The sequence below is a fragment of the Adiantum capillus-veneris genome, chromosome 7 (genome assembly GCF_014529385.1).
Source record: "Adiantum capillus-veneris isolate H3 chromosome 7, ASM1452938v2, whole genome shotgun sequence".
Lineage (NCBI taxonomy): Eukaryota > Viridiplantae > Streptophyta > Polypodiopsida > Polypodiales > Pteridaceae > Adiantum > Adiantum capillus-veneris.
Genome location: NC_140937.1, coordinates 56693899 through 56719350, shown reverse-complemented (window position 1 = coordinate 56719350; position 25452 = coordinate 56693899). Strand labels below are relative to the sequence as shown.

The following is a 25452-nucleotide window of genomic DNA, read 5'->3' as shown; positions in this document are numbered from 1 at the left end:
ACCCAGAGGGAACTAGTAGTAGGTGAGAGCAGTGAGAACTACATCAAGCACCACACTTCAAAGAAAGGCACTCATTCAATAACAAAGATGATCACCGATTGTCCAATGTATCAGCATGCTTTCACACAACAGAAACATGCATACAGTACACGGGCCGTTTTGAGTTGGACCTTAGGTATAAAAATTAAAGTACATGAAAGCTGTTAAGCAGCCAGGACAAATTCGAGCACCATAAACAAGTAGAAAACAGTGTGTAGAACCGAGCAATAGTCCACCACCTTTCTGTGTCATAACCGGAGATCAAGTGATCATTGAGTATGTACATTAACTTGTCCACTTTTTTTTGTACTGAACCAAACAGCGTGTAGAACCAAGCAATAGTCACCGCCTTTCTGTGTCATAAGATCAAGTGATCATTGAGTATGTACATATTTGTGCTGAACCAATCTGGAATATACTGTCTCATGCCAATCCAAGACACAGCATATAATTGACAAATAAAATTACTTTATCGAGCTTGTGAATATGCCGTCCTCTGACCTGCATAGTGACAGCTTAACCATTGCTGATATTACATCCGTTTTGGATTGAGGATGGCACTCAGCGGGTGTCCCATCAGTGCATTACTGATCAAGTAAGCCACCAACAAGCTAAGGAAGGGAGAACATAGTGCCACATTGATTGCATGAGGGTTCAACTGTATCAAAACAAAATTGTGCAGCATTCCTGATCTTGAAGCATCCTCATTTTTCGGCAATGTTGACTAGCATGGTGAAAAAATTTTACAGTCATACCACATAACAGCTTAAGTCGACAGCACAAGCATGAACTTCCACTTGCTACCCGGTATACTCTGAGAACAGTCACATGCGACCACCAACCCATCCGCCCTTAACTTCAGACTTGTTATGAACCTCAATGAGATTTCCCTCCGTATTGTAATCTCTTTCCATGACAAGGTTAACTCCGTTCTCATACCATCCAACCCCTACTGTCAGCATCCCATCGTCCTTCACATCAACATATGCACTGATGCCCCCTGGAAGCCACATAACAGTAACGTCTTGCATGTCCATTATATCCTCATCAGAAAAATGCAAAGGCAGTTCTGGTAAAAGGCGACGTTTTTTCGTCTCTGTAGTCATGTATACATACGGAGGTCTCTGATTTGACTCTCCAGCCTCTACATTGTCAGCAAGCACAGCAGTAGCACTTAGCTCAAAGACCTTCCATGAGCCAATAAGTTCTTGGGGCTTGAGACGTGCATGTTGAGAGAACAGCTTTAGATGGTGTCCTCCTGAATCACTAAATCAAGACAAACAAACTCAGACATCCACAACACTGTATGTACCGACTCATATAATCAGCAAAAGTTTGTTGGCAGTTGCACCTAATAGACTTCATGTTATGTGGTCCCATCCACTCTTCATTGTACACGGCCACACGAAGTAACTGGATCGATTCACCATTTTCCTCCACAGCTATCGTATGCACTAAACGAAGCCTAGTGTGCCCACCTCTCACAAGACACTGTATTTGCGTGCATTTAGTTAGGATTTCAACGAATTAAAGTGGAGGACAATCTGATGAAAAGCACCCACCTGTTCAATCTTAAAAGAAGGAGAAGTCAGACCATCAGAATCTCCATCTAACAAAGTCAAGGGACCCCGTGAATAAGCTCCATCCTGGTGATAATGAAGCAAAATTGGCAAACAAATTTGAGACAATTAGATCAACCACTTGACAGTATTATTGCACAATCTCACCTCAAAATACACAAGGCCAGGCTCCAATTCCAGTACGTCTTCTTCCATCACTGTATCATAAACCAAATCTGGGCTTTCTAGGTCTGAAGTTATGCTTTCACTTGATGCCTTTCGTGATTGAGAAGTAGAGTCCATGAACTCTAGTGTGCCGTCCTCCAACAGCTCAACACCAAGGTCCTCAATGTCCTCCATCATCAACCTATTGCCGTCTGTATTATCTGGAATTTCTTGAGGTAGCAAAAATGGCTCCTGCACTCGAAGGGTTTCTTGACCCTGTTCACCTGAGGGATTTCCGACAGCCCAAACCGTCTTCCTTTCAATTTGACTCATCCCTGTTCCCTTGCATTCCTCAATTGTACTTAGGATACGACTATCATAAAGCATTTCATCCTGGATTCCAAGAGCAATTGCCTCCATCTCTGCAGTTACAGGAGAGAAAGCTGCTCCAACTCCCCTCCATACCCCACACAAACTGCTCACAAATGTTTGCCAAGATGGAGTCAGAGCAGGTTCCTGTTCACACACCCAAGAGCCTGATAAGATTCGTTTGTGCCTCAAACATCAGTACTTGTCCTTTTCGAATCTTCTACAAATTTTTTATGCATGAAGCAAGCAAAAAACTGTATCGGATTAATAGCATAGTGCGCAAGTGTACACACAAGATAAAATTGACCACATTGCCTATAGACAATGTGGGAGAATAGGAGAGAGGAAGAGAACAAGTTTTGATGAACCTCTCATAGAGGTGAAAGAGAAGTGACCTATGCGACAAAACCATGAACAAGGTGTCGATGTGTAGGATACAATGTATAAAATGATATAAAATAGTCTGGGGATACATGAGGGCTAGATGCGCTCTACTCACTGGGTGCTCAATGGCATAACTATATGCCTGGGAGAGTACATAAACATGAAAATGGCGATCCTAATCAGCTTCATCCTGTGATGATGTAGGGGTGTAGTATGGTGTACATATGGGAGCCTCCTCTAATGATTTGCATGATCTCCTGAAATATAGGACGAGGCATGTTCTCCCAGCTGACTGGACTGCCTATGGACATGAGTCGAAACGAACCACCGAGCTATAGACATCATCTGATGGCACTATCGAAAGTGGCTGTGTAAGGTGGATGGATATTGCTGAAAACAGTCGCAACAATTATATACCTTCATACATTCAGAATAGTCTGTGTTGGGTTAAAGGCCTAAATGCCTAAGGCCTAGGCCCTTTTGTACATTTTAAACTTTGTCCAGGTTCACATTGAGCCTGGACATTATTTTAAAGTCAATCATAATAAAAGTGGGGAAAGACCACAAAGAATATAAGGTCTTTTCCCCAAACCGTACGAGCTCTCTCTCTGTCTCTGTTTTCGAGCCTCCACGCCATTGGCCCTGTGTGCTCTCGCCCTCCTGTCCTCAGCCCAATCCTGCACTCCTCGAGCCAGCGCATCCTCCGATACTCCCTTCTTCGTGCTTACATCTGGTATCAGAGCCCTAGGGTTTCACAAGGACCTACGCAAGTGGCTGGACAGCAAGCAAAAGGTGTTTTCTTGCGACAATCTCCACTTCTATCGCGAACCCCCTTGCTTCCGGGATCACCGGGGATACCTAGAGTGCCAAAGCAGCCCAAAACAGGCTGTTTTTAGGTCAAAAACAGGTTATTACAGCAAAGTACAGGTTCTCTCATGATGTATTAAGTTGTGGGAACACTTGTACTTGGTCCATACTACCCTAAATCAACCAAATTTGCTGAAAAACAGATTCTAAAACAGGTTTTTACGGCAAAATACAGATTTACGCAGGTTTATGCAAATGTACATTTGATGTATTTGGATTGGGGAAAGTATTAAATGCTGTAATTCCTGAGCATTAAGCAAGTTTTGGATGCAAAATGCCCTTTTCAAGTCAATTTTCTGCACTTTTATGCTAAAAATTGGGGCTTTTGTCCATACATACTCCCAAAGACTGTGTTTTTGCATTATGTACACTCTTTGAAGTTAAAAACAACATTTGTTGTTTTTGGGCAAAAATTTGCTTGCTGAATTTTCTGCACAAAAAATTCAGAAATTGCTATTCTTGCCTAAACTTGCATATTTTTGGCTCACATTGCTTCTGTGACACTTTGGAGCTGTTGTGCACATTGCGGTGAGGTTATATGCTATTTTTTGGTGCATTTTGCCCAAAAATTTCAGCATTTAAACCCTCTTGTTTGTGCAACTATGGCATCAACTTCCACTGACGTTAAAAATCTCTACGAAATCAAGCGGTTTGAGGGAACAGGTTTTGATCTTTGGAAGGATAGGATTCAAGGAATCCTCTTTCTTAAAGATTGTGACAAGGCACTTGAAGCAGAGAAGCCAGAAGATATGTCAGATGCAGCATGGCTTACATTGAACAAGAAGGCCATTACCTACATTAAAATGGTCGTCTCTGACGAGATCTTGGTAGATCTCAAGGGTCTTGTCAATGCGTTTGAGTTGTGGGAGAAATTGAAGGCAACGTATGAGAAATACGACCCCAGTTAATCAGGTGCATTTGATGCGGAAACTTGTTGGCATGCAATTAGATGAGTCCAAGAGCGCTGCAGAGCATTTGTCATTGTTTACAGGCACTCTATCTCAGTTACAGGCACTTTGATGATAAGCTCAAAGCTACCTTTTTGCTGATGACTCTACCTGATTCTTGGGAAACATTGGTAGTCTCACTGTCAAATAATCCCAACTTGACTTTTGATGGAGTTAGGGGTTCAATATTGAATGAAGAAATCGGGAGGAAAGCAAGTGGAGAAGGAGGTGGCTCAGCCAACATGGTTAGAGGCAGGACAGAGAAGAAGAATGCCTATGCACAGAGAAGTAAGAGTAAGAGTAGAGAAAGGGGAAATACCAGCAAAGGCAAGGGTGATGTGACATGCTATCAATGTGGCAGGAAAGGTCACAAGAAACCCAACTACAGGTAGTATAAGGCAGAATTGGAAAGAAAGAAGAACGGTGGAGACAAAAAGAAAGAGAAGAAGGAGATAAAGACAGATGCACAGGACAGTCCAAAGGACAAAGAGAAAGCCAATGTAGTCTCTAGTGTTGTTATTGAGGAGCTGTCAGATGTTGAAGACATCTTATGTGTCACTTTGTTAGTTGATGATGCTCATAAGTTTGATGCCTCTCTCAATGTTCATACACAGGATATGCAGATCACCAAGAGTGATCTAATTGATGCTTTATTGACTATTAATGATGCATTATCCCACACTTGGATAGTTGATTCCGATGCTTCATTTCATGTGACTCCTATCAAGGAGTGCTTTTCTACTTTTGTTGCAGGCAGCCATGGCCATGTTTACCTTGGAAACAATAATGCATGTTCCATTGAGGGTATTGGCAACGTGCATCTTTCTATAGATGGCACAAATGAGCTTGTCTTGCACGATGTTAGATATGTGCCAGGAATCAAGAAGAGTCTGCTTTCTGTTGGTCAGATGGATATGCATGGTTACAACATTTTGTTTGAAAGAGGATCATGGAAGATGACAAAAGGCTCAAGGCTGATTGTAAAAGGTACAAGGAAGGGACACTTTACTGCTTGCATGGAAAGGCCTTGTCGGGTAAATTTATTGCTTTGGCTGAAATTAGCTCACATATGGAGTTGTGGCATAAGAGGCTTGGCCATATGAGCCAAGAAGACCTTACTAAGCTTTGTAATTTGAACAAGCTTGATGCTAAAGGCACAAAGCTTGATTTTTGTAATGAATGTCAATATGGCGAGCAAGTGAAAAGTTCTTATTACTCCCGGGTCTCTCGCAAATCTAATGTGCTTGATCTTGTACATTCTGATGTTTATAGCATGCCCACTAAATCTATGGGGGGTGCACATTATTTTGTCTCTTTCGTTGATGATCATTCTAGAAAAATCTCGGTTCATTTGCTCAAATCTAAGGATGAAGCCTTTGCTGCGTTTAAGAAATTTCATGCAATTGTGACCACCCAGACAGGTAAAAAGCTGAAATGCTTGCGTACGGATAATGGTGGTGAGTTCACAAGTGGTGAATTTAACAAATTTTGTGAAAATTTGGGCAGTAAGAGGGAGCTTATTGTTCCATACATCCCCTCTTCTAATGGTGTGGCTGAAAGATACAATAGGACTTTATGTGAGAGGGTGAGATGCATGCTATCCACAGCTAATCTCCCTCATGGATTTTAGGGAGAAGCTCTAAAAACTGCAGTGCATATATGTAATCGATCCCCTCACATGTCTTTGAAAGGTGACATCCCTGAAGAGGTTTGGTCTGGTAAACCTGCTTCATATGATCACTTCGACGTCTTTGGTTGCGAAGCGTTTCTGCATGTAAGGCCTGAGTTGAGGAGTAAGTTGGATGCAAAGTCCATTAAAGGCCTCTTCATGGGATACGGTGAAGAAGGTGAAATGGGCTACAAAATTTGGTTACTTCAGCTCAAAAAGGCTGTACGCAGCCGAGATGTTGTTTTTTATGAGGCAAGGCTACTTAAAAACAATTGTGCCTCTAATGGTGACCATAAGAAGGTCAAATTTCAGCATGTACAACCACCTATTAGGCCTAATTTTGACCCTCGGGATGCACTACATATGGCTAAAAATGTTTATGAACTAGTGGTGTTTGAGCCAGATGATGTTGGACAGCAAAATGAAGCTCCTGAAGGGCATGTGCAGCCACATAACAATGCTGAAAACAGAGCTGAAAATGATGTACAGCAACCCTTTGTTGATGATATCATTGTTCACCTGATGTAGACCCATTTCCAAATAATGTGGATCACTGGGTGAGGCGTTCTACTCATCCAAGGCGGAATGTGAGTAGATATGATCCCTCTTTGCATTATATTATGCTGACAGATGAAGGGGAGCCTCTCACTTATAAAGAGGCTAAGACATGTGAGCACAGTAAGAAGTGGGAGCTTGCTATGTAGGAAGAGATCAAAGCTTTACATGCTAATGATACTTGGGATTTGGTGGAATTGCCCAAGGGAAGGAAGGCCATTACTAACAAATGGGTGTACAAAATCAAGACGGTTTATGGAAAACCCAAGTATAAAGCAAGGCTGGTTGCAAAGGGATATGCTCAAACCAAGGGCATAGACTTTCAGGAAGTGTTCTCTCTTGTAGTAAAAATGGCCACATTACGTGTATTGTTTGCCATAGCGGCTGTCCTTGATTTGGAGTTAGACCAAATGGATGTACATACAGCTTTCTTGCATGGTGATGTTGAAGAAGAGCTTTACATGAAGCAGCCCGAAGGTTTTGTCATTCATGGAAAGGAACATTTGGTATGTATGCTCAATAGAAGCTTATATGGGCTGAAACAAGCTTCTAGACAATGGTACAGAAAGTTTGATGCTTTTATGCTCAAACATGGTTACAAAAGAAGCCATGCAGATCATTGTTTGTACACAAAACTTGATGAAGATGGCAGCCCTATCATTCTTGTGCTCTATGTAGATGATATGCTGCTGGCTGCGAAGAAAAGAAGCACTGTAGATGCTCTTAAACAACAGCTGAAATCTGCGTTTTCAAAGAAAGACCTTGGGGCAGCTGAACACGTTCTTGGAGTAAGGATTACAAGGCAAAGAGACCAACGCATATTGTATTTGTCTCAAGAAAAGTACATTGAAAAAGTGTTGGACAGGTTTAACATGGCTGCTAAGCCTCTTGGAGTGCCTTTACCTCCATGTACTAAGCTTAGCAAAGCAGATTGCCCAAAGGATGAGGTGGCATTGAAAGCAATGAAGGGAATCCCTTACGCATCTGCTTGTGGTTCTCTTATGTATGCTATGGTTGCTACTCGTCCAGACATTGCTTATGCAGTGGGAGTTGTTAGTCGATACATGTCGAATCTTGGCAAAGCACATTGGGAAGCTGTTAAATGCATTTTGAGATATTTGTTAGGTACAAACTCAAAGTGTATCTCTTACGGCAAAAGTGACCTAAAGTTGCATGGATATTGTGATGCAGACATGGCAGGTGACTTGGATACCAGGAAATCTACCAGTGGATATGTTTTTGCTATTGCTGGTGGTGCAGTCTCTTGGTGTTCTAGGTTGCAGAAAATCGTGGCATTGAGTATTACTGAGGCTGAATATATTTTAGCCACTGAGGCTTCTAAAGAAGCCATTTGGTTAGGCAGACTTGCAAAAGAACTTGGCATGTCTGCTAGTACTCCAGTGTTGGGATGTGATAGCCAAGTGCTGTCTATTTGGCCAAAAATGCCATGTTTCATGCACGTACCAAACACATTGATGTGCAGTACCACTTCATACCAAAGTTACCAGGGAACGCCCCCCTATGGGCTGGGAACGCCGGAACGGCTAGACGTTCTGCAAGGGGATTTGGTACCGGAACGGCTCGGAATGGCCCAGAACGATTGGGAATGGCAGATTTTCAGATTTTTGAGCTTTATCTTGTGAGGCTCCCCCTTCTTAAATGCCCTTCCCCCCACCCCTTACCTTCACTGTGCACACAAGCTTTCAAGGGTCAAAGCTCAAGCTCTACCCTCTCGAGTCTCGAGTCTTGACTCTCAAGCTCTAGCCTCGTTAGTCTAGACTCTAGACTCTAGAGTCGACAAGGCTCTCTCTCTCTCTCTCTCTCTCTCTCTCTCTCCCCGAGTCCCTCCCCCCTCAAGCTCTCAAGTCTATACGACACACGTTGGCCATAGTAAGATTGAATGGTCTTCAAATCAAGTTTTTTGTGTGTGTTAGAGTCAAAGGACTCTGACACTACTGTTATTCAATCACATAGAGCTAAAATTGCATTATTTGGGTGTTTTTATGCCTCCCGCCTCGCAACTTTCCGTTACGGACCCCTCACCGTTCCCCCGTTCCGCGGGGGATCCCGTCGCCATTCCCGTTCCGCGTTCCGGGTAACTATGCTTCATACGTCAGGTATTGGAAGATAATCTAGTTACCTTGACTAAGATCAACACAAAGGATAACCCTATAGATGTTCTCACCAAGAGTCTTGCCAAGGCTCAACATGAGCATTGCATGCAGATGGTGGGAGTTGGATAGCTTAAAGGCGTCATTTATGCCTTTAAGTGGGAGGTTGTTGGGTTAAAGGCCTAAATGCCCAAGGCCTAGGCTCCCTTTTGTACATTTTATACTTTGTCGAAGTTCACATTGAGCCTAGACATTATTTTAAAGTCACTTATAATAAAAGTGGGCAAAGACCACAAAGAATATAAGGTCTTTCCCCCAAATCGTACAAGCTCTCTCTCTGTCTCTGTTTTTGAGCCTCCACGCCATTGGCTCTCTGTGCTCTCGCCCTCCTGTCCTCAGCCCAAGCTTGCACTCCTCGAGCCGCGCATCCTCCAGTGCTCCCTTCTTCGCGCTTACAATCCGAACTTACGAATTATAAGAGGGAATAAAGCACTCATAAAACTATAAAAGCAAGGGACACAAAAAAAGAAAAGGCAAATTTAAAAAAAAAAAACAACAACAACAAACAGACTAAATCACTTTATTTGCTACAAAACAAAACTAGATAAACCGAAACATTATTAACTTACAAATGTTTTTAGAAAAGGCATGCACAAATAAGTTGACGTAGCTTACTTGGCTTAAAACAAGTACTCAACTTTAAACAAAAAAGGATAAGACATCTTAAAAACTTAATCCTAGAAATCAAACTTCAAACAACAACTTCTAAAGGAACAAATTCTTAAGTCCTCACATAAGCTAAATACGAAATCTAAAAATGAATACTACTACAAACCTACAAAGAGCAAAGATCCAAACTTGACAATATGTGACCTCAACTTCGCTGCTTGTCCAAACAGGAAGAACAAAATTATCACCTTTATCATGCATAGTTTAGACAACAGCTATGACATCCCTACTCACGTCGTCAGTGCCCAAGAGTAGGTGCAGGTTTGTATAGAGGTCAATCATGCTTTGAACATACGCTACAAAACCAACGAGCTGAGTTTCTATCACCCTCCGGAGATGATGAGCATACTCAGCCATGATAAAGGCTAGCATTTGTCAAGCTAGAGTAAAAATACTAGAAGCGCTAGAGATCAAAACAACAAAATAATGTGTTACTAAGTCAAACAACAAGTGGCAACAGTTACACAACCTCTCGTCCACGATGGTAGACAATAGCAATTTCCGAATGTGGAAGCTCCAAGAGCAACCCCATCACGGTGATCTCATAAATTTCCAAGGACACTGCAGGAGGAGAATTGCCTAAGGCACAGATGGAGAGGGATCTACAAAAATGCCAAGGCACGGAGAGAGGAAAATGCTAGACAAAGAAAAATGTTGCGGTAAAGAGAAACTTTCTGAGGGAGGGGGGGAGGGAGAGAGTGCCAAAATGTAGTCTCACACTGTTGATGCACAAAAACTGACGATAAAGGGTGCACACTGTCACAAACGGGAGTGCATAGCAATATAGAATATACTCGGATAAATAGAATTTATCACTTAATACTGAAGCCAGAGGATATAGAGAGAGAGAGAGAGAGAGAGAGAGAGAGAGAGAGAGAGTGCAGTATTGGGGACCAGAAGATGGGCTGGTCTCCCCCCGTAATAGTATCTTTATTACTGAGGATAAGTCTATACAAGCACTTGAACCAAACGTGTAATACGTTCGTTCTAGAATAAGACTTGATGGTTCCTGGAAGCCTCGGCTTCCTATTCCTAGGGCAAAACCCTATTCCAAGGAACTTCCGTTCCTTATTCCAAATCCTCGAGAACCAAGGTTCTCGCCTCTGGAGCTCACCTTCCAGACTCAAGGCACGACATCCCTGCAACTTTTTTTCCGACTCTATTTCCAGAGTCCTCTTCCCGCAGATCAACTCTGCTTTCCCGGACACAAAGTCCTTACTTGGGAATCTCAACTTCTGGATCACAACTTGAGAGACTACCTCTCTCCAATCCGTGGATCTACTTCCCAAACTTGGGTACCAAACCCTTGGGCTAATCTGGCTCTAATTCCTCAGAGCGCTTTTCTCCTACAGAGGCTCATGCCTTCCTCTGCTCCTACTCCCTCACTAAGAGGAAGTACACCTCTGGGGGAGGACGTGTGATGCTTTTATAGCTCCTTGGCCATCACAAAGATAGCGGAGCACTGGCTGATTGCTTAGAGATCGCGGCCGGTTTTTTTTTTTTTTTTTTTTGGCTCTTCTGCCAAAAAAAGAGAGGGAAAAATCAATGGCTGGTTTTTATTGCTTTATTTAATCATAGGCTACCCACTTATTAAGTGGGCAGCCGGTCACCTTTAAAAATGGTCTGAATCTGTCCAAAAACTCAATAAAACCTTCTAAGTTAAAAACAATGCTTTCACAGCACTTCCCAGGCGTCCCTGGATGCAATCACATTCACAGTTGCAATGCAGACAGACTTCCTCGCGGGAAAGCATCTGCTTTCCCGAAAAGCAATCCCGCTTTCTCAAGAAGCATTTGTTTTTCCTCAAAGTTTCCTCTGAACCCATCTTCATTCAAGTGCTTGCTTTTCCTTGTGCACAATTCTAACACGGTTCCGAATTTCCTCCTAACTATGGATATTCCCTTTCCGATGCACCTGTCACCCACCTTGTGACGCATCACGAATACCGAACTTACAGTACAATCTCCTTCGCGATGCTCTATGTCACCCATCCTATGACGCAGAGATGTCCGTTCCCGGATGGGGATATTCCCTTAAACAGTGCTCTCGTCATTACTCTGAATGACGCACTAGGAATACTTTGTACTCGAATGTCTCCAGTGAGAAAAACTCTCACTAAAATTCCAATAATTCATTTAGAATTAGTTTTCCTTGGTGTTCCAAGCGAGAAAACCCTCACTTATAAATCCAACAATTCATTTAGAATTATTCTGTCAGATAAAGCCAATTTAGCAACATCCCTCTCACTTATAAACAGTTGTCCTCAGCTGTACAGATCCAACTGAACTGCCGGGGAGAAACTGAAAAAATTCAAAATTTTGCTCAATCGTGAGGTTATTAAACCTCTTGTGTCCTCCCACATAGGGAATGCCCAAGTCATAGAGCATTAATCTCGATGTCTTTCTTTCACAAATAGAGTATGCGATCACCTTAAAGAAGGTTCTTGTTCCAGGTCGTTTGTTCTGATCCGAAGATCCCTTGTGCATTGCCACACGTCTTTCCGCATTTTTTCCTCGAGCGGGTTGTTACCACGTGTACTCTTTTCTTTACGCCTACTAGCGTCTATTTCTTGCGGAAATCGTCAAGAATTTTTCTCTTAGCAAGCATCTAGGACTGCTCGCAAAATCTTAGGCAGATAAAATTCTAGCCAGACTATTCTGTGAACATAAGTTCAAACTCGGCCCACTTAAGGGCAACCCGCTTTAGATCTCATTTTGAAACGGTTGGCCGATCATTACATGCACAAACAAAATAGCTCATGTTCATACTAGCACTATGCTAATGGTACTTGACCTGTTTATGGAGAAGCGTATGCTACAACCATAACTTGCTACTGTAGTAGCGTACTTGATAATCATTGACCATTAGAATACCCCTTCTCAATAGAGAAATTCAAAGCAACCGAACACATTTGACAAAGAGATTCTTGTGTCAAAATATCCTTGCGTGCAAAAAGGCGCTCAAGAGAGTATAACATACTCCCGTCCAGTTCCTTGGCATAGGTCTGCATCTTTGTGTGTTATCCATGTACCCGAAAGTGTACATAAAACTAATGCTATGTTAGAGTCAAAGCTTTTATGAAATCGGAAGATTTCCTTCCTTTCGTAAGATCCTTAGAGCGAAGACGCTCAACCTGACGATTCCTTGGCTCGATCTTAGAGCAAAACCCGCTCATCAAATAAACTAGGATTTCAATCCTTGGATTCCTCGAGCACAGGCCATAGCCGTCACTTGTTCCTTCCCTCGTAAAGAGAGTGTTCATTCACTTGTGTGAAAAGCACTGCCATAGCTTTCATTAATTGGTTTATGCTTCAAGCTTAGCGAAAGCTTTTACTCTTCTTGAAATCTTGGAAAGGTTCCTTTCTTTCGGCTGCCCTACCCGCAAGAGCAGGTAATTTGTTGGAGAACTACCGGATACTGATTAATTATTGACCTTCTGGATGGTTAGCAAACCAGTTCATCTCATAGAACAATGTTCCAACTTGATCCTACTCTCATAAATACTCGAGAGTGCTTGTCCTGGTTAGACACACCATGCCAAGTGGAGATGTAATCAATAGCTATAGGTTATAGGAAAAGTTAGAGAACGGCCCCGACTCCTCTGAGGACTAGTCAAGCCATCCTTCTCCAAAATCCGGCTAACAATGTCAGAAGCCAACATACACGTTACATGCTCGAGTATCACATAGATGTACAACCTTTCACTCATCTCCCACGCCATCCTCCAAAGATTGAATAGGTCCTCTAGGCTCTGTCAAGGCAATAGGAGCCACCGCTTGAGAGAAAGAAATCTGACAAGGGTGCTATCCATCTACAAGTTTTTGTGAGTACCTGATAAAGATGACGGTTGGTGAGCCAAGTGTGTAAAGGCCGAAACAGATGCAACAGTAGCCGCCTCAACGGGCTCCGAGTCCAAATTTGACTTCTTCCGACAATTTCTCCGGATATGCCCCTATTCTCCACACTTTTGAGAAATCGCCTCCTTTTTTATCTCTCACCAGTACCAAATCATCCTTTTGTGCCTTTTGCTTTTGCTTTCCTTTCTTGGACGACTGTCTAGCCAGGGTCTCTAAGCCAAACTGAATCTGCACCTTTGTAACTGGTTCTCTTGATTAAGCATTGTGGGAACAACTCCTTGCATGTCAAATCGCTAGTCCTTCCCAAAGTCATCAAGGCCGAAAAGAAAGCACTATACTCACGAGTCAAATGCATCATTTAGATTATAGCATATCTTCCAAAGAGATCAACTTCCATACCTAAAGAATGATGAATCACATGTTGCATCTCTTGCATCTTCTCAATTTGATACTTCATGGACTTCAATTGCCGATGGTTTCTAATACACAATTGTACCTCGATGTGAGTTGTCTTCATACGCGGCCTAGACCAGCCCCTCCTCGTGCCCCGGATCGGTTAGGCATCGTCAATTCTAGGCTCTGATACCATGTCAAAATGCAACAGAAGACGTGGTGAGAAGAGAACCCCAGAGAAAAAAATTATTAGAGAAAGAAGATGGAGACAATGTGGACAAGCCCTACGGGGCAACAAACTTTGCTAGCTCAAGAGAGTACAAGGCTCTCAATATGCCAAAATGAGGGGCACCTCCTCTCCATATATATGGACCAAGCAAAAATGCATGGCCCACACCCTACACCCAAGACCCATAAAAATGTGGGAAAATATGGAAAAAATAGGGCGCCCACCAAAAGCGCCACAAGAGGCTGGCCATACCAAATTTGGAAAAAACCCTCCAAAAAATAAGGTACCCACCATAACGGCTGCAAGAGGCTCATCGAACCAAATCTGAAAAAAACCCTCCACATGCCTAAAATCTCGAAAAGCCTCACAAGGCCGAGCACAGCCACAAAAAAGCTCTCACAAGATGTAGAAGAGGAAACCCAAGACATGACCTCCAAAACTCCAAGATGTGTAAGCCAAGCAAATAGCTCTAGCGTGCTTAAATTCCAACCAAGCCCTAGGGGCTTGTCGCCGTGACAACAATGGAGACCACCAATGTGAAGCATTGCCTTTCAAAAACAAAGAGGCTTTCTCGAGTTCGAAGGCTAAATTGAGGTTTCCTCCCAAGCAAGGAACATCAAACTCTTGATAGAAGCCAAAAGCCCTTAGCTCGTCATGCGCAACATAAAAAGTATAAACACTTTCTCCTCCTTCCTTGTAATCCTATTTTCCAAGTAAAGTCGACTCTCTAAGGAGCGGACCTCCAGGGCAGCAAGGAAAACAGCCCGAAAAACACGCTGCGAGTGCTGACGTGGCAGTGTACGGCTTTCCGTGATTTGCGGCGCAATTTGCGGCACCATGCTGGCGTGGTAGGGCTGTACAGAAAGATGCTTTTTGCACAACTGAAGTCTACGCAAGGCTTTGGAGAAAGCTTTTTGGATAAATTGCTTTATTTTAAGTTCATTTTAAAAGAAGCTTTTGATTTTGAAGCTTTCTTCAAGGGAAATGCTTGAACATGGTGGTCCACCCTTCTAATGAACAAGGAAGCTCCGATTAAATGGTTGGAAATTCAAAAGGTTTTTTATTTCTTCTTGGCTAACTCGGGAGTACGAATGAGATATACGAACTGCTTGGAATTATCTCCGGATGACGTAGGGAGATTCTTTGGACGCTTATTGCAAGAGATTTTGGAACTCTTTTCTACCAACCTCTTCATTTACGAAGGTCTTGTTTAAGGAACAGATTGAGCGGTTTTGCTACGGACTTCCTACAGAGATCTGAGACTACTGCTTGGAACAAAAGTTGAATTCTTTTGAAGAATTGATGGGTCATGTGAAACGGGGTTTTGCGATACATTCAGGAAATGACTTACCCCACTGATGAGATCTTGACTCAGAAAACCCAACAGACCTCTCACAATGAGAGTAGAAAGAGAAAGAGTTCCCAGAACAAAGAAAAGAAAGATACACGTCCCCGACAGACTCTTAGAGAAAGGGTTATCTATCTCAAAGAGGGGAAATGTTCCCGGACACATCTCCGCAAAGTGCCCCATAAGGGCACAGCAAGAACAGATTGAACACAGGCCACAAAGTTCCAGAGCAGCAGAGGAATGTGGCAGAAAAGGTAGATGAAAGCAGAACTGATACCACATTGCGTGGGGCCCGAACCGAATCAGATGAACGAAAGTACAAAACTTTGCCACACTTAGGGCAAAGTGAGATCAGGAAGCCCTCATTTTCTTTGATGGAGGAGCCAAGGCCAACTTCTTTTCGCCTGAATTGGCGGCTCAATTTGGAATTACGTCCGACACGCTGAGGCCACAGGCGGAGGTAGTTCTAGCGGCACACGGACAGGATGTTTCCATTACACCGATCATTGGCAAACTTCGTGGGAGGTTGTGACGTCCTCCTCGAAATCCCTTGGTGCACAAGAACACCATCGTGGTTGACTATCAGGTTGAGAAAGCGACTTTAACAAATGAAGGCATAGAGATTGTACTTGATTCGATTTTCTGGAGAGAGCTGAATGAATAATGATTAAAGGTCGAATATGTTTTGACCTCGAAAAGAACGCCAAGATTTTCTCCTCACATGCTGATTATTTCTTTGAGGGCCTGCCAAGCGAGTTGCCACCAGCTCGTCCTGAGGATCGTACTATTGATCTAATACTTGGAAGCACACCACCGAACCGGCCACCTTACTGTATGAGCCAAGCCCTAAATGAATCGATTATGAACCTAGTGAAAGACCTCTTTGCAAAAGGGTCTTATCCAGCCGAGTACTTCACCTTACTGCTCTCCAATGTTGTTGGTTTTGAAGAAAGACGGATCTTGGAGAATGTGCATTGATTATAGAACTCTCAATAAAATCACCATCAAGAACAGATTTCTAAATCCGAGAATCGATGATACTCTTGATAGACTACAGGGATCCTCTTGTTTCAGCAGGATCGATTTGAAAAGTGGATATCATCAGATCCGAATTGTACCGGGAGATGTCTACAAGACAGCTTTTCGGACGACCTTCGGTTTATATGAATTTTTGGTGATGCCTTTTGGCCTTACCAATGCTCCAACGACTTTTAACCGAATGATGGACAGGATTCTCAGAGAGTACAGATCTTTGTTGGCACTTTTCTTTGATGACATTATTGTGTCATAAGACGGGCACCTCGTGCCAATAGAAAAGAACAAATTGAACAGACTTTTAGCACTTCAATAACAATTGAATTGAGAGAGAGAGAGAGAGAGAGAGAGAGAGAGAGAGAGACGACACGCGACACGGAGTGGTGGAATTCCACCCCAGAGAGTATTGGCCCCAAACCTTGGCGTCCCTTTCGGTATTTCTTTATATTGCATCAACACAATACAAGCCGGTACTCGAGTCTCTGCACCTCCTCCAGGAAGCATGCCAGAGATTGAGCCCTAACCTCATATTTAAAGGCACTTGGCCTAAAAAGCAATTACAGTGAAAAGCCTTCAAAACTCAAAAGCTTATGGCCCCAAAAGCAATGCCAAAAAGCTGCCATCGCATTTTGCGGAATTTTGTACACCAGCCGACGCAAAATGCGGAGTGTTCGTACAACTGCCACGTCATCAGTTTTTGCGTGAGTGTGTGTGTGGGTCCTGCTTTATTTTACTTCCTTTATGTCACTGGGGCCCCATCGGACGAGGTCCCCATAAATTGGTAGGATACTTGTTCTTCTAAGGGTTTAGGCCCCTCGGCCAGGATCTACAAGTTGGCTCCATTCTTCAGGGCTTCGACACGTCAGCAGTTTGTGACATCCCCCCTTCTTGAAAGAAAGTAATCGTCCGCGATTACAGTATATCTGCAAAACAACTCAAGTTAGCTCAAAAATTTCGGATGGACAATCAGTTTGCTCTTTTTGTTAAGGAGTTAGCTTCTCCTTTCGGCTCTTTTGATCAAGGAGTTGGCTTCTCCTTTCGTCCAGATCGGAACTGTTTGATATGTTGGCATAGTTAAATTATGCCATCACACCCACACCGCATTGATCTTCCACGGGTGTCTTGATGCACTAAAATTACATACCCAGGCAATCTCGTCCAGTTAGGAACATTCAATAGTTGGCACATCACAATGCAACACAAATGCTTACATATGCATGTTACAAGACACAACAAACAGCGCCACTGAGCACTCCTCGAGACAAATTGTTTGAGGTATGAAGCTACTCAACGACTACCTCATCACCCCCTAAATAACCTAAAAAGGTCCGGGCCATGAGCTCAGAGGACTATACAACCAAATGCTCCCCAGACCGCAGTCTGCGTCGCTTGGAGGTTCAAGCATACAACCAAATGCTCCCCAGGCATCGGCCTGCATCATTTGGAGGTTTTCTAGCATACAACGGAACGCTCCCCAGACATAGGCCTGCATCGTTCCGAGGTTTTCAAACATACAACGAAACGCTGGCCAGGCATCGGCCTGCGTCGTTCCGAGGTTCAAACAATACCAAAACAGTATCTCTCACTTCTCCACCCGGGAGTAAAATCACCAATCATTGAAACCAGTATTTAAAACCAGAGTCAAACAATTCAAATCGGCACCAAGACAGGTTTAAAACAGATAGCATCCATTTCAAACAATACTCTCAAACAATGTTCAAAAGTATCTAACTAGAAAACAACTAGAGAGGTCATTCAGGGCTTTGTTCGGACAACCGAACTTTGAGGACAACTCGCTTGCCCTGCTGCATCACGGTGATGGTTCGGTTCCGGACCTGGAGAGTTGCATCATTCTTGTCGTGCCAGGGCATGCCCAAGAGAACGTCACAATTGCCCAACTTCATAATGCGGAAATCGGCTTTTCCATGATAATCTTGTATAGTCACTGGAAGTGCACCAATGAGCGGTACCACTTTCTTACTTTACCCCATGGCTAGCTCAGCTTCAATTTCTCCACCCTTTGCATCATAATCAAAGTGCATCTGCTTCAAGAATTCTGGATGGATGAAGTTCTCCATAGCTCCGGGGTCAAAGAAAATAAGGGCTTTCAAGCCGTTGACTTTTCCATAAGCTCTGCATAATTCATTAAAACTCTCGAGGTGTATACCATAAATATCGGGTATCGGATACTAGTCCAATAGTAGGTCTAGCCTTCTTGGCCGGAGGTGGCCCCGGGGATCTGTCTGACGTGGGAGCGGAAGGTTGCATTGAGGATGTCGAGGCTCGCTCAGGACATGTATTGAATGTATGCCCTGTTTGGAAACATTCGAAGCATCGGCCTTCTTGCATCAAGGCGTCTCATTGACGTTGTGTCAGATGAGGCCGTTGAGGTTGGTTTTCACGGGATTCTCGAGAGTTTGTTCATTGTTGCCGGGAGTTTTGGTTAGTGGCCAAAGGTTCTTCTGTGGTAAACTCCAACTTTCCTTTCATGAGCTTGTAGCCGACCGCGGCATGGTCCATATGGAAAGACAATATTCCTGCAATGGTGATGGTACTCCAATGGTGTAGCGCACGCACTGGTCCTCCAAGGAAATGAAACTTAAAGAAGGTCACCGAAAGGTACACGTCGAGAAACCTTTGGTTATAGTCGTCCATGGTTTCGGTGGCAAGTATTTTCAAGTTACCCCACTCTGCCAAAATCCGGACTTCAAAGATCGAAGTCATGTAACTACGTGCAAAACTATCTTGAAAGCTTGCCAGGTCCTTGGAGCATGCGGTTGTGTCGCGATTGAACTCCACCATTGCATAGCATTATCTTTAAGAAATCCCACTGCTCGAGAAATCTTGGATTCTTCTGTATAGTTCCCCAAAGCATAGATGTTGTCGAATTGTTGTAGGAACTGCAATGCTTTCTTGCGATCTTTCACCCCGGAAAAAGTGAAAAATTTGACTGTCGTGCCGCCATCTTTGAAATCTTGGGGATGGTTAGGCGCATATCCCGGGTATTTAGAATAAGGGTATCCATATGGGCTCCAACCATTGCAGCTTGGTGGCAGCGATGGTGGAGGTGGTGGCAATGGCGATGGCAAAGGCAATTGCACTTGATCAGGGTCAGATGGCTGCACCATATTCCTGAAGACTCCCCCGATCGAAAAGACGGCTGAGAAGGTTGCCGGTTGGAAGCTCTCGTACTTTCTAATGCTGGAGGAGGAGGTACCACTTGTGGCATCAAAGGGGGTAACATGTAGTTCAAAAATTGTTAAAAACTTTGCAGCATATGAAGATTCTGCTGCGGGTGCCGCGAAAGAATGTCGTAAAGTTTGTTGAGCAGAAACTGCGAATATTTTGATGAATCCATGAATTCTATGTATCGGGTTCTTTATGGCTTATGCCCTGTAAGACAGAGCGATGAAGATAGGAGCGCACCCGATGCGCGATGAAGTTAAGGGTGGGAGTGGCTAATAAGTCTCGGGTCGGGACCCGAAGATACTTCAAGTAAAATTCAAGTAGAAATTCCAATGGCTTTGTCTGCTCTTTTGTAGGACCGGTGTGCTTTCAGAAAAGCACACGCCTGATGCTCTGATACCATTGTCACAGGACGGGCACCTCGTGCAATAGAAAAGAACAGACTGAACAGACTTTTAGCACTTCAATAGCAATTGAACTGAGAGAGAGAGAGAGAGAGAGAGACGACACGCGACGGAGTGGCGGAATTCCACCCCAGAGAGTATTGGCCCTGGCGCCCCTTTCGGTATTTCTATATATTGCATCAACACAGTACAAGCCGGTACTCCAATCTCTACACCTCCTCCAAGAAGCATGCCAAAGAATGAGCCCTAACCTCATATTTAAAGGCCCTTGGCCTGAAAAGCAGTTACAGTGAAAAGCCTTCAAAACTCAAAAGCTTATGGTCCAAAAGCAATGCCAAAAAGCTGCCATTGTGTTTTGCGAAATTCCGTACAACTGCCGCGTCAGCAGTCAGCGAAAAAACACGGAGCATCCGTACAGTTGCCATGTCATCAATTTTTGCGTGGGTCCTGCTTTATTTTACTTCCTTTATGTCACTGGGGCCCCATCGGACAGGGTCCTCATAAGTTGGTAGGACTTCTTCTTCTATTAATTGTTCTTCTTAGGGTTTAGGCCCCTCGGCCAACATCTACAAGTTGGCTCCATTCTTCAGGGCTTTGACACGTCAACAGTTTGTGACTCCAAGGATGAGGTAGAACATAGACATCATCGGATACAGGTCTTTTAGGCATTGCGAGATCACAAGTTGGTGATCAATGCCCAAGAAGAGTGAATTTTTCCTACTGGAGATACACTTCTTGGGACACATCGTCTCAACAGCAAGAGTGCAGATGGACCCGGCCAAGATTGAGACTATAGGTGATTGGCCCAATTTGAGAATGTCCATGAAGTTAGAAGCTTCTTGGGCTTATGTTCTTACTATCGGCGGTTCATTAGAAATTTTGCAGAGGTTGCTTCCCCTTTGCATATCTTGACACAGAAAGGAGTCCCTTTCTCGTGGGGACCTACAGAGGTGACTGCCTTTCAAACTGTGAAAGAGAAATTGACTACAGGATCAGTTTTGACTTGCCGGATTTGCAGAAGTCATTTGAAGTATATTGTGATGCTTAGTCTGGGTGCGGTCTTAATGCAAGAAGGCCATGTCATTGCCTATGAAAGCCGATTGTTTTCAAGGCCGGAATTGACAGCACATATATATGAGAAAGAGCTTTTGGCGGTTATCCATGCTCTTACTCTGTGGCGACATTACCTACTCGGAACCGATTTTACAGTCTTCACAGATCATCAGAGTTTACGCTACTTCTTGTCACAACAGCAGCTTTCGAAAAAGCAAATGCAGTGGGCAAACATCTTGTCACAGTTTCATTTTCAGATTGTCCATGTGCAAGGACAGAAGAACTTGGTGGCAGATGCTTTGTCCCGGAAGACGTTGGTTCTGGCTATTTTCCGCGATACACCATAGAAGCTTCGAGGACATGGTTGATCAGTACGCCACAGATCCAAATTTTGCAGATGTATTCGGGCGAATACAGAATGGGGAGGTAGTAGCGGGATATTCCATTCAGGATGGCTACTTGATGAAGAAAACGATGTTGTGCGTTACACAACCATTGAGGGAAAAGGTTTTAACCGAATGCCACTATCCACCATATACGGGTCACCTCGGCATTGATACCACCTTGAAAGGTGTGAAGAAATACTTCTTTTGGCCGAGACTCAAGAAGGATGTGGACGATTTTGTACGCAATTGCTTGGTATGCCAGAAGGTCAAGTTTGACAGGCATAAAGCACGGGGATTGTTACAGCCTTTACACATACCCAACCGCCCCTCGTAAAGTATTGCAATGGATTTCATTTTTGATCTCCCGAAGACACAGTGGGCACGATGTTATCTGGACTCTTATCGACAGATTTAGCAAGCAAGCTCATTTCATTCCAATGAAGAAGACAATCAAGCCGGATCACTTAGCGAGACTGTTCATTGCCCAGATATTCAGATTACATGGCATGCCTGAGACAATTGTCTCCGACAGAGATCCCCGATTCACGAGTTTGTTTTGGAAGGCTATTTGGGAGAACATTGGCACGCGGTTGTAGTTCTCGTCATCTTTCCACCCGCAGACAGATGGGCAATCTGAGATTGCAAATTCAGTCGTACTGGATTTATTAAAGTCTTACATTTCGGATCAGAAGACTCGATGGGAAAAGTATTTGCCCTTGGTGGAATTTGCCTACAATAACACAATACACTCTTCGACGGGGAAGGCACCATTTGAGATTATTGAAGGTGCTTCGAAGGTTCCACCCTTCTTAAGCACAAAAGATAAGATTTTTGAAGCCGACTAGTATACAAGGGACTTGGACACAGCTTTTGCCAAGGTCCGTGAGGCTTTACAAAAATCTCAGGAAAGACACAAAAAGGCAGCAGATCGACATCATCGCGATTTGAATTAAAGGAGAACGATTGGGTGCTCTTACGTTTTGAGAAGGCACGCCTGACAAAGAAAAAGGGAAAGGAGCTGCTTTTTCCAAAGCTTAGCATTAGATACTATGGACCTTTCTAGATAAAAGAAAAGATAAATGATGTCTCCATTAGACTCAAGCTGCCCGATACTTGGAGGATTCACAATGCTTTTCATGTGAATCTCCTGAAGCCTTTTAAAGGCGATGTGCCCGATGATGGGGAGCCAGATGAGCAACCCGAAGTGGAGGAAAACAAGGAGATACTCGTTCCAGAACAAATATTGGCACATAAAGATAGAAAGGTAAAAGGTAAAATGATAAGGCAATTCTTGGTTAAATTCAAGAACTATGCCACATTGGATGTGAAGTGGATGGAGGAGGAGGACCTGGCAAATACTCCTCAGATTGTGAACCTTTACCTTGAAGCATTTGGTTTAACATAGCCTATTCCAAATAGAACCCCGAACTCAGCTTGGGCGGAATTTGGTGCAGCGGGTATGCACAAGAGGGGAATCGCTCCACTCCTTTGTCAATAGATTGCCCCGATTTTTGATACTAAAGTCACTGACGTCTCTTTTGAGTTTCAGGGATCTGTGAGCTGACAATATTCTGCTGTATGACTTTAAGAACTGGGATTCCCGATAATATGATACTAATTTGTTCTCCACTTGTCTAAGTGCAGGAATTGATAGACGAAATGACTGCAGCATTTCGGTCTGATACGATCTCTATAGACATGATTGCAATAAGGATTAGTTAATGAGGTCCCGACTGGATCTAGATGCGATTGCTAAATACGTTGCCGATTAATGATGGTTTGAGATCCGAATGAATTTTGAATGTGATTTGTCATGTGATGTCCTGTGATGTGACTGTCGATCGGTACATGTGCTAGATGTGTTTTCCTAGTGCGTCGGTACTAACAGTCAGTGTCTGCTAAGACAATTTATGGCCTCTGTCTGTTTTACAGGCGTAATCGAGGGCAATTACATTCCTTTCAAGAGGGGGGTATGTCACAAACTGGTGATGTGGCAACACACTCCCAAAACAGGGCAGCAGGGAAACAGCCCGGAAAACACGCTGCGAGTGCTGACGTGGCAGTGTACGGCTTTCCGTGATTTGCAGTGCAATTTGCGAGAACATGCTGACGTGGCAGGGCTGTACGGAAAGATGCTTTTTGTGCAGTTGAAGCCTATGCAAGGCTTTAGAGAAAGCTTTTTGGATAAATTGCTTTATTTTAAGTTGATTTTAATAGAAGCTTTTGAATTTGAAGCTATTGGGGCTCTGCTTTTGGCATCCCTTGTAAACCTTTAAATAAGTGGTTGGGCTCCCACTCTTCAGAGCATCTGGACGCAGAGTCTGAGTGAGAACCCTCCCACTCCCTTGTACTTTGAGTTACAGATTAATACAAAAACAAATACCGAAAGGGACGTCAATCTTTCGGGCCAATATCTTTAAGCACGAACCTCCGTCAGGCCGTGTCGAATCAATTGTGAACTGAGAACTGTTTTGGAGTGAATCTCTGCTGTGTCGCGGTAGAATCTTGACTTGGAGTGTCCAAGTTTGTTACACAAGGCATCGTGTTATCAAGCATTCATGCCGTTCATAGATTGACCTCATTTCTTTTGATCATTGCCTCTTGTGTCACGTCTTTATTATGCATGTACCTTAGAAGACAATTATATCTTGGAGCTTATATCAATTGGTGACCTAAAGAACGGACTTTAAGTGGAACATCTACTTAAATATATTGTTAGAGGCTATGAAAAACATTCCCCATCATCTACTACCCTAATTTACTCGAATTCACAAATGCTATTGCTTTCTTGTTTGTGTCGGACTAAGCATATTGATGTCCATTACCACTTTGTTGAAAGATAAATTGAGACGGTTGTAACAGCTTGGGGAATGTCCTACCATGACAATGATCTAAAGCAGGCACCTTTTGAATTGTTTTTACACCTTCTCACCGTGCCTGCTTTAGATCATCTTCTTCAACACGTGGGTGTTGGTGTTGGCCATGCATCTATTCTTGAAGAGGAGGCTTCTGAGATCGATTATGTCACATTTTTAGGATTTCAATAAGCTTTAAAGGCCATTTTGGCCCATTTCCTAGTTGAGAGGCCCTTGCTTCAACTTTCTACTTGGTAAATATGTAAGAAACCCTTGTTATCGTTTTGTATATGGCCCCATTCATTCTTGAGTTATTGCATTGCTCTCTCTCTCTCTCTCTCTCTCTCTCTCTCTCTCTCTCTCTCTCTCTCTCTCTCTCTCTCACCATATGTTGTGCTCTATTTCAGCCTGTTCTATAATTATCTGAATAGTCATAAAAACACATGGCACCATTGACCACTATCAACCCAGCCAGGTAGGAACAAGCAAATCACGCAGCAATGAGACATAAAAGGAAAGCCAAAATCAAATACCCCAGTCTGCAAGACTTCCTCCACTTCCACAGGCATGATGCCAGAAACCAAGATTCGAGAGTCACCCTGGGCAGGGGCAGGGGCAGGTGAGGACTTCGTCTGTGACTTGCTGGATCTGCTTGAACGCGACCGCGCCGTCCTCCTTGATTTGCTGCTAATTGTGCTTTGGGAGTCATTGTCTGCATCAATCCAAGGGCTTTCCTTTTTCTTGGTGGCCGCCTTGGCGCTGCCTCTATTGCTCTTCTTTCCGCCTGCCCCTTTCGATGCACGCACAAACACAGTGTTCCTGCTGCGGCTGCTGCGAAACCCTGCAGATGGCAGACCTCTCGACAAGAATCCTACCTGTGTTTTGTGAGCTGCACACCCACTCGGGAACTCCAATCTCATAAGAGGTGACGATCCCATTGTTGTTGAACAATTCCTCTTCCACGCTAGTAATGTTGTTCCAATTTGGAAGGAAAAATTTGGTTGGACGAGGTTTGATCCCATGATCTGCCCCTCACAAAGCAAATTTCTTACCCTACAATTGAGCACACGTTTTGTTATGAAAGGGAAACGATAGCATTATATTGAGTGGTTTTGACCCACCCGCGATCCTAGTTCACATTGAGTTCACTTTGGGTTTACGCAAAGTTCACATCCAATTCACACCACCAAAATGCAATGCACGTCGATTGCGAAGTTCACATGCAAGCTCACAACATGTTCACATCCGCCTATCAAAATCGACAGTGTCAATTAGTCGGCACTATTCGACGCCTCCGTTTGTGGAGGGGCTC

The 25452-nt window shown here is 43.6% G+C and overlaps 2 protein-coding genes and 1 pseudogene across 2 annotated transcripts; 2 read left to right on the top strand and 1 right to left on the bottom strand.

The window, feature by feature from the left end:
• Positions 1-56: 56 nt before the first annotated feature.
• LOC147453895 (dihydroorotate dehydrogenase (DUF3598)) lies at positions 57-25136 on the bottom strand. Its single transcript, XM_086515966.1, has 5 exons — positions 24674-25136; positions 1767-2279; positions 1602-1685; positions 1391-1530; positions 57-1305 (listed from the first exon to the last, which is right to left on the bottom strand). Exons 1-5 carry the CDS (start codon positions 25076-25078, stop codon positions 864-866), a joined length of 1584 nt encoding a protein of 527 aa, XP_086372092.1. The 5' UTR covers positions 25079-25136; the 3' UTR covers positions 57-863.
• Positions 4333-5433, top strand: LOC147453897 (uncharacterized; annotated as a pseudogene).
• On the top strand, positions 6009-6527 carry LOC147453896 (uncharacterized). Its single transcript, XM_086515967.1, has one exon. It carries the CDS (start codon positions 6009-6011, stop codon positions 6525-6527), a length of 519 nt encoding a protein of 172 aa, XP_086372093.1.
• Positions 25137-25452: the final 316 nt, after the last annotated feature.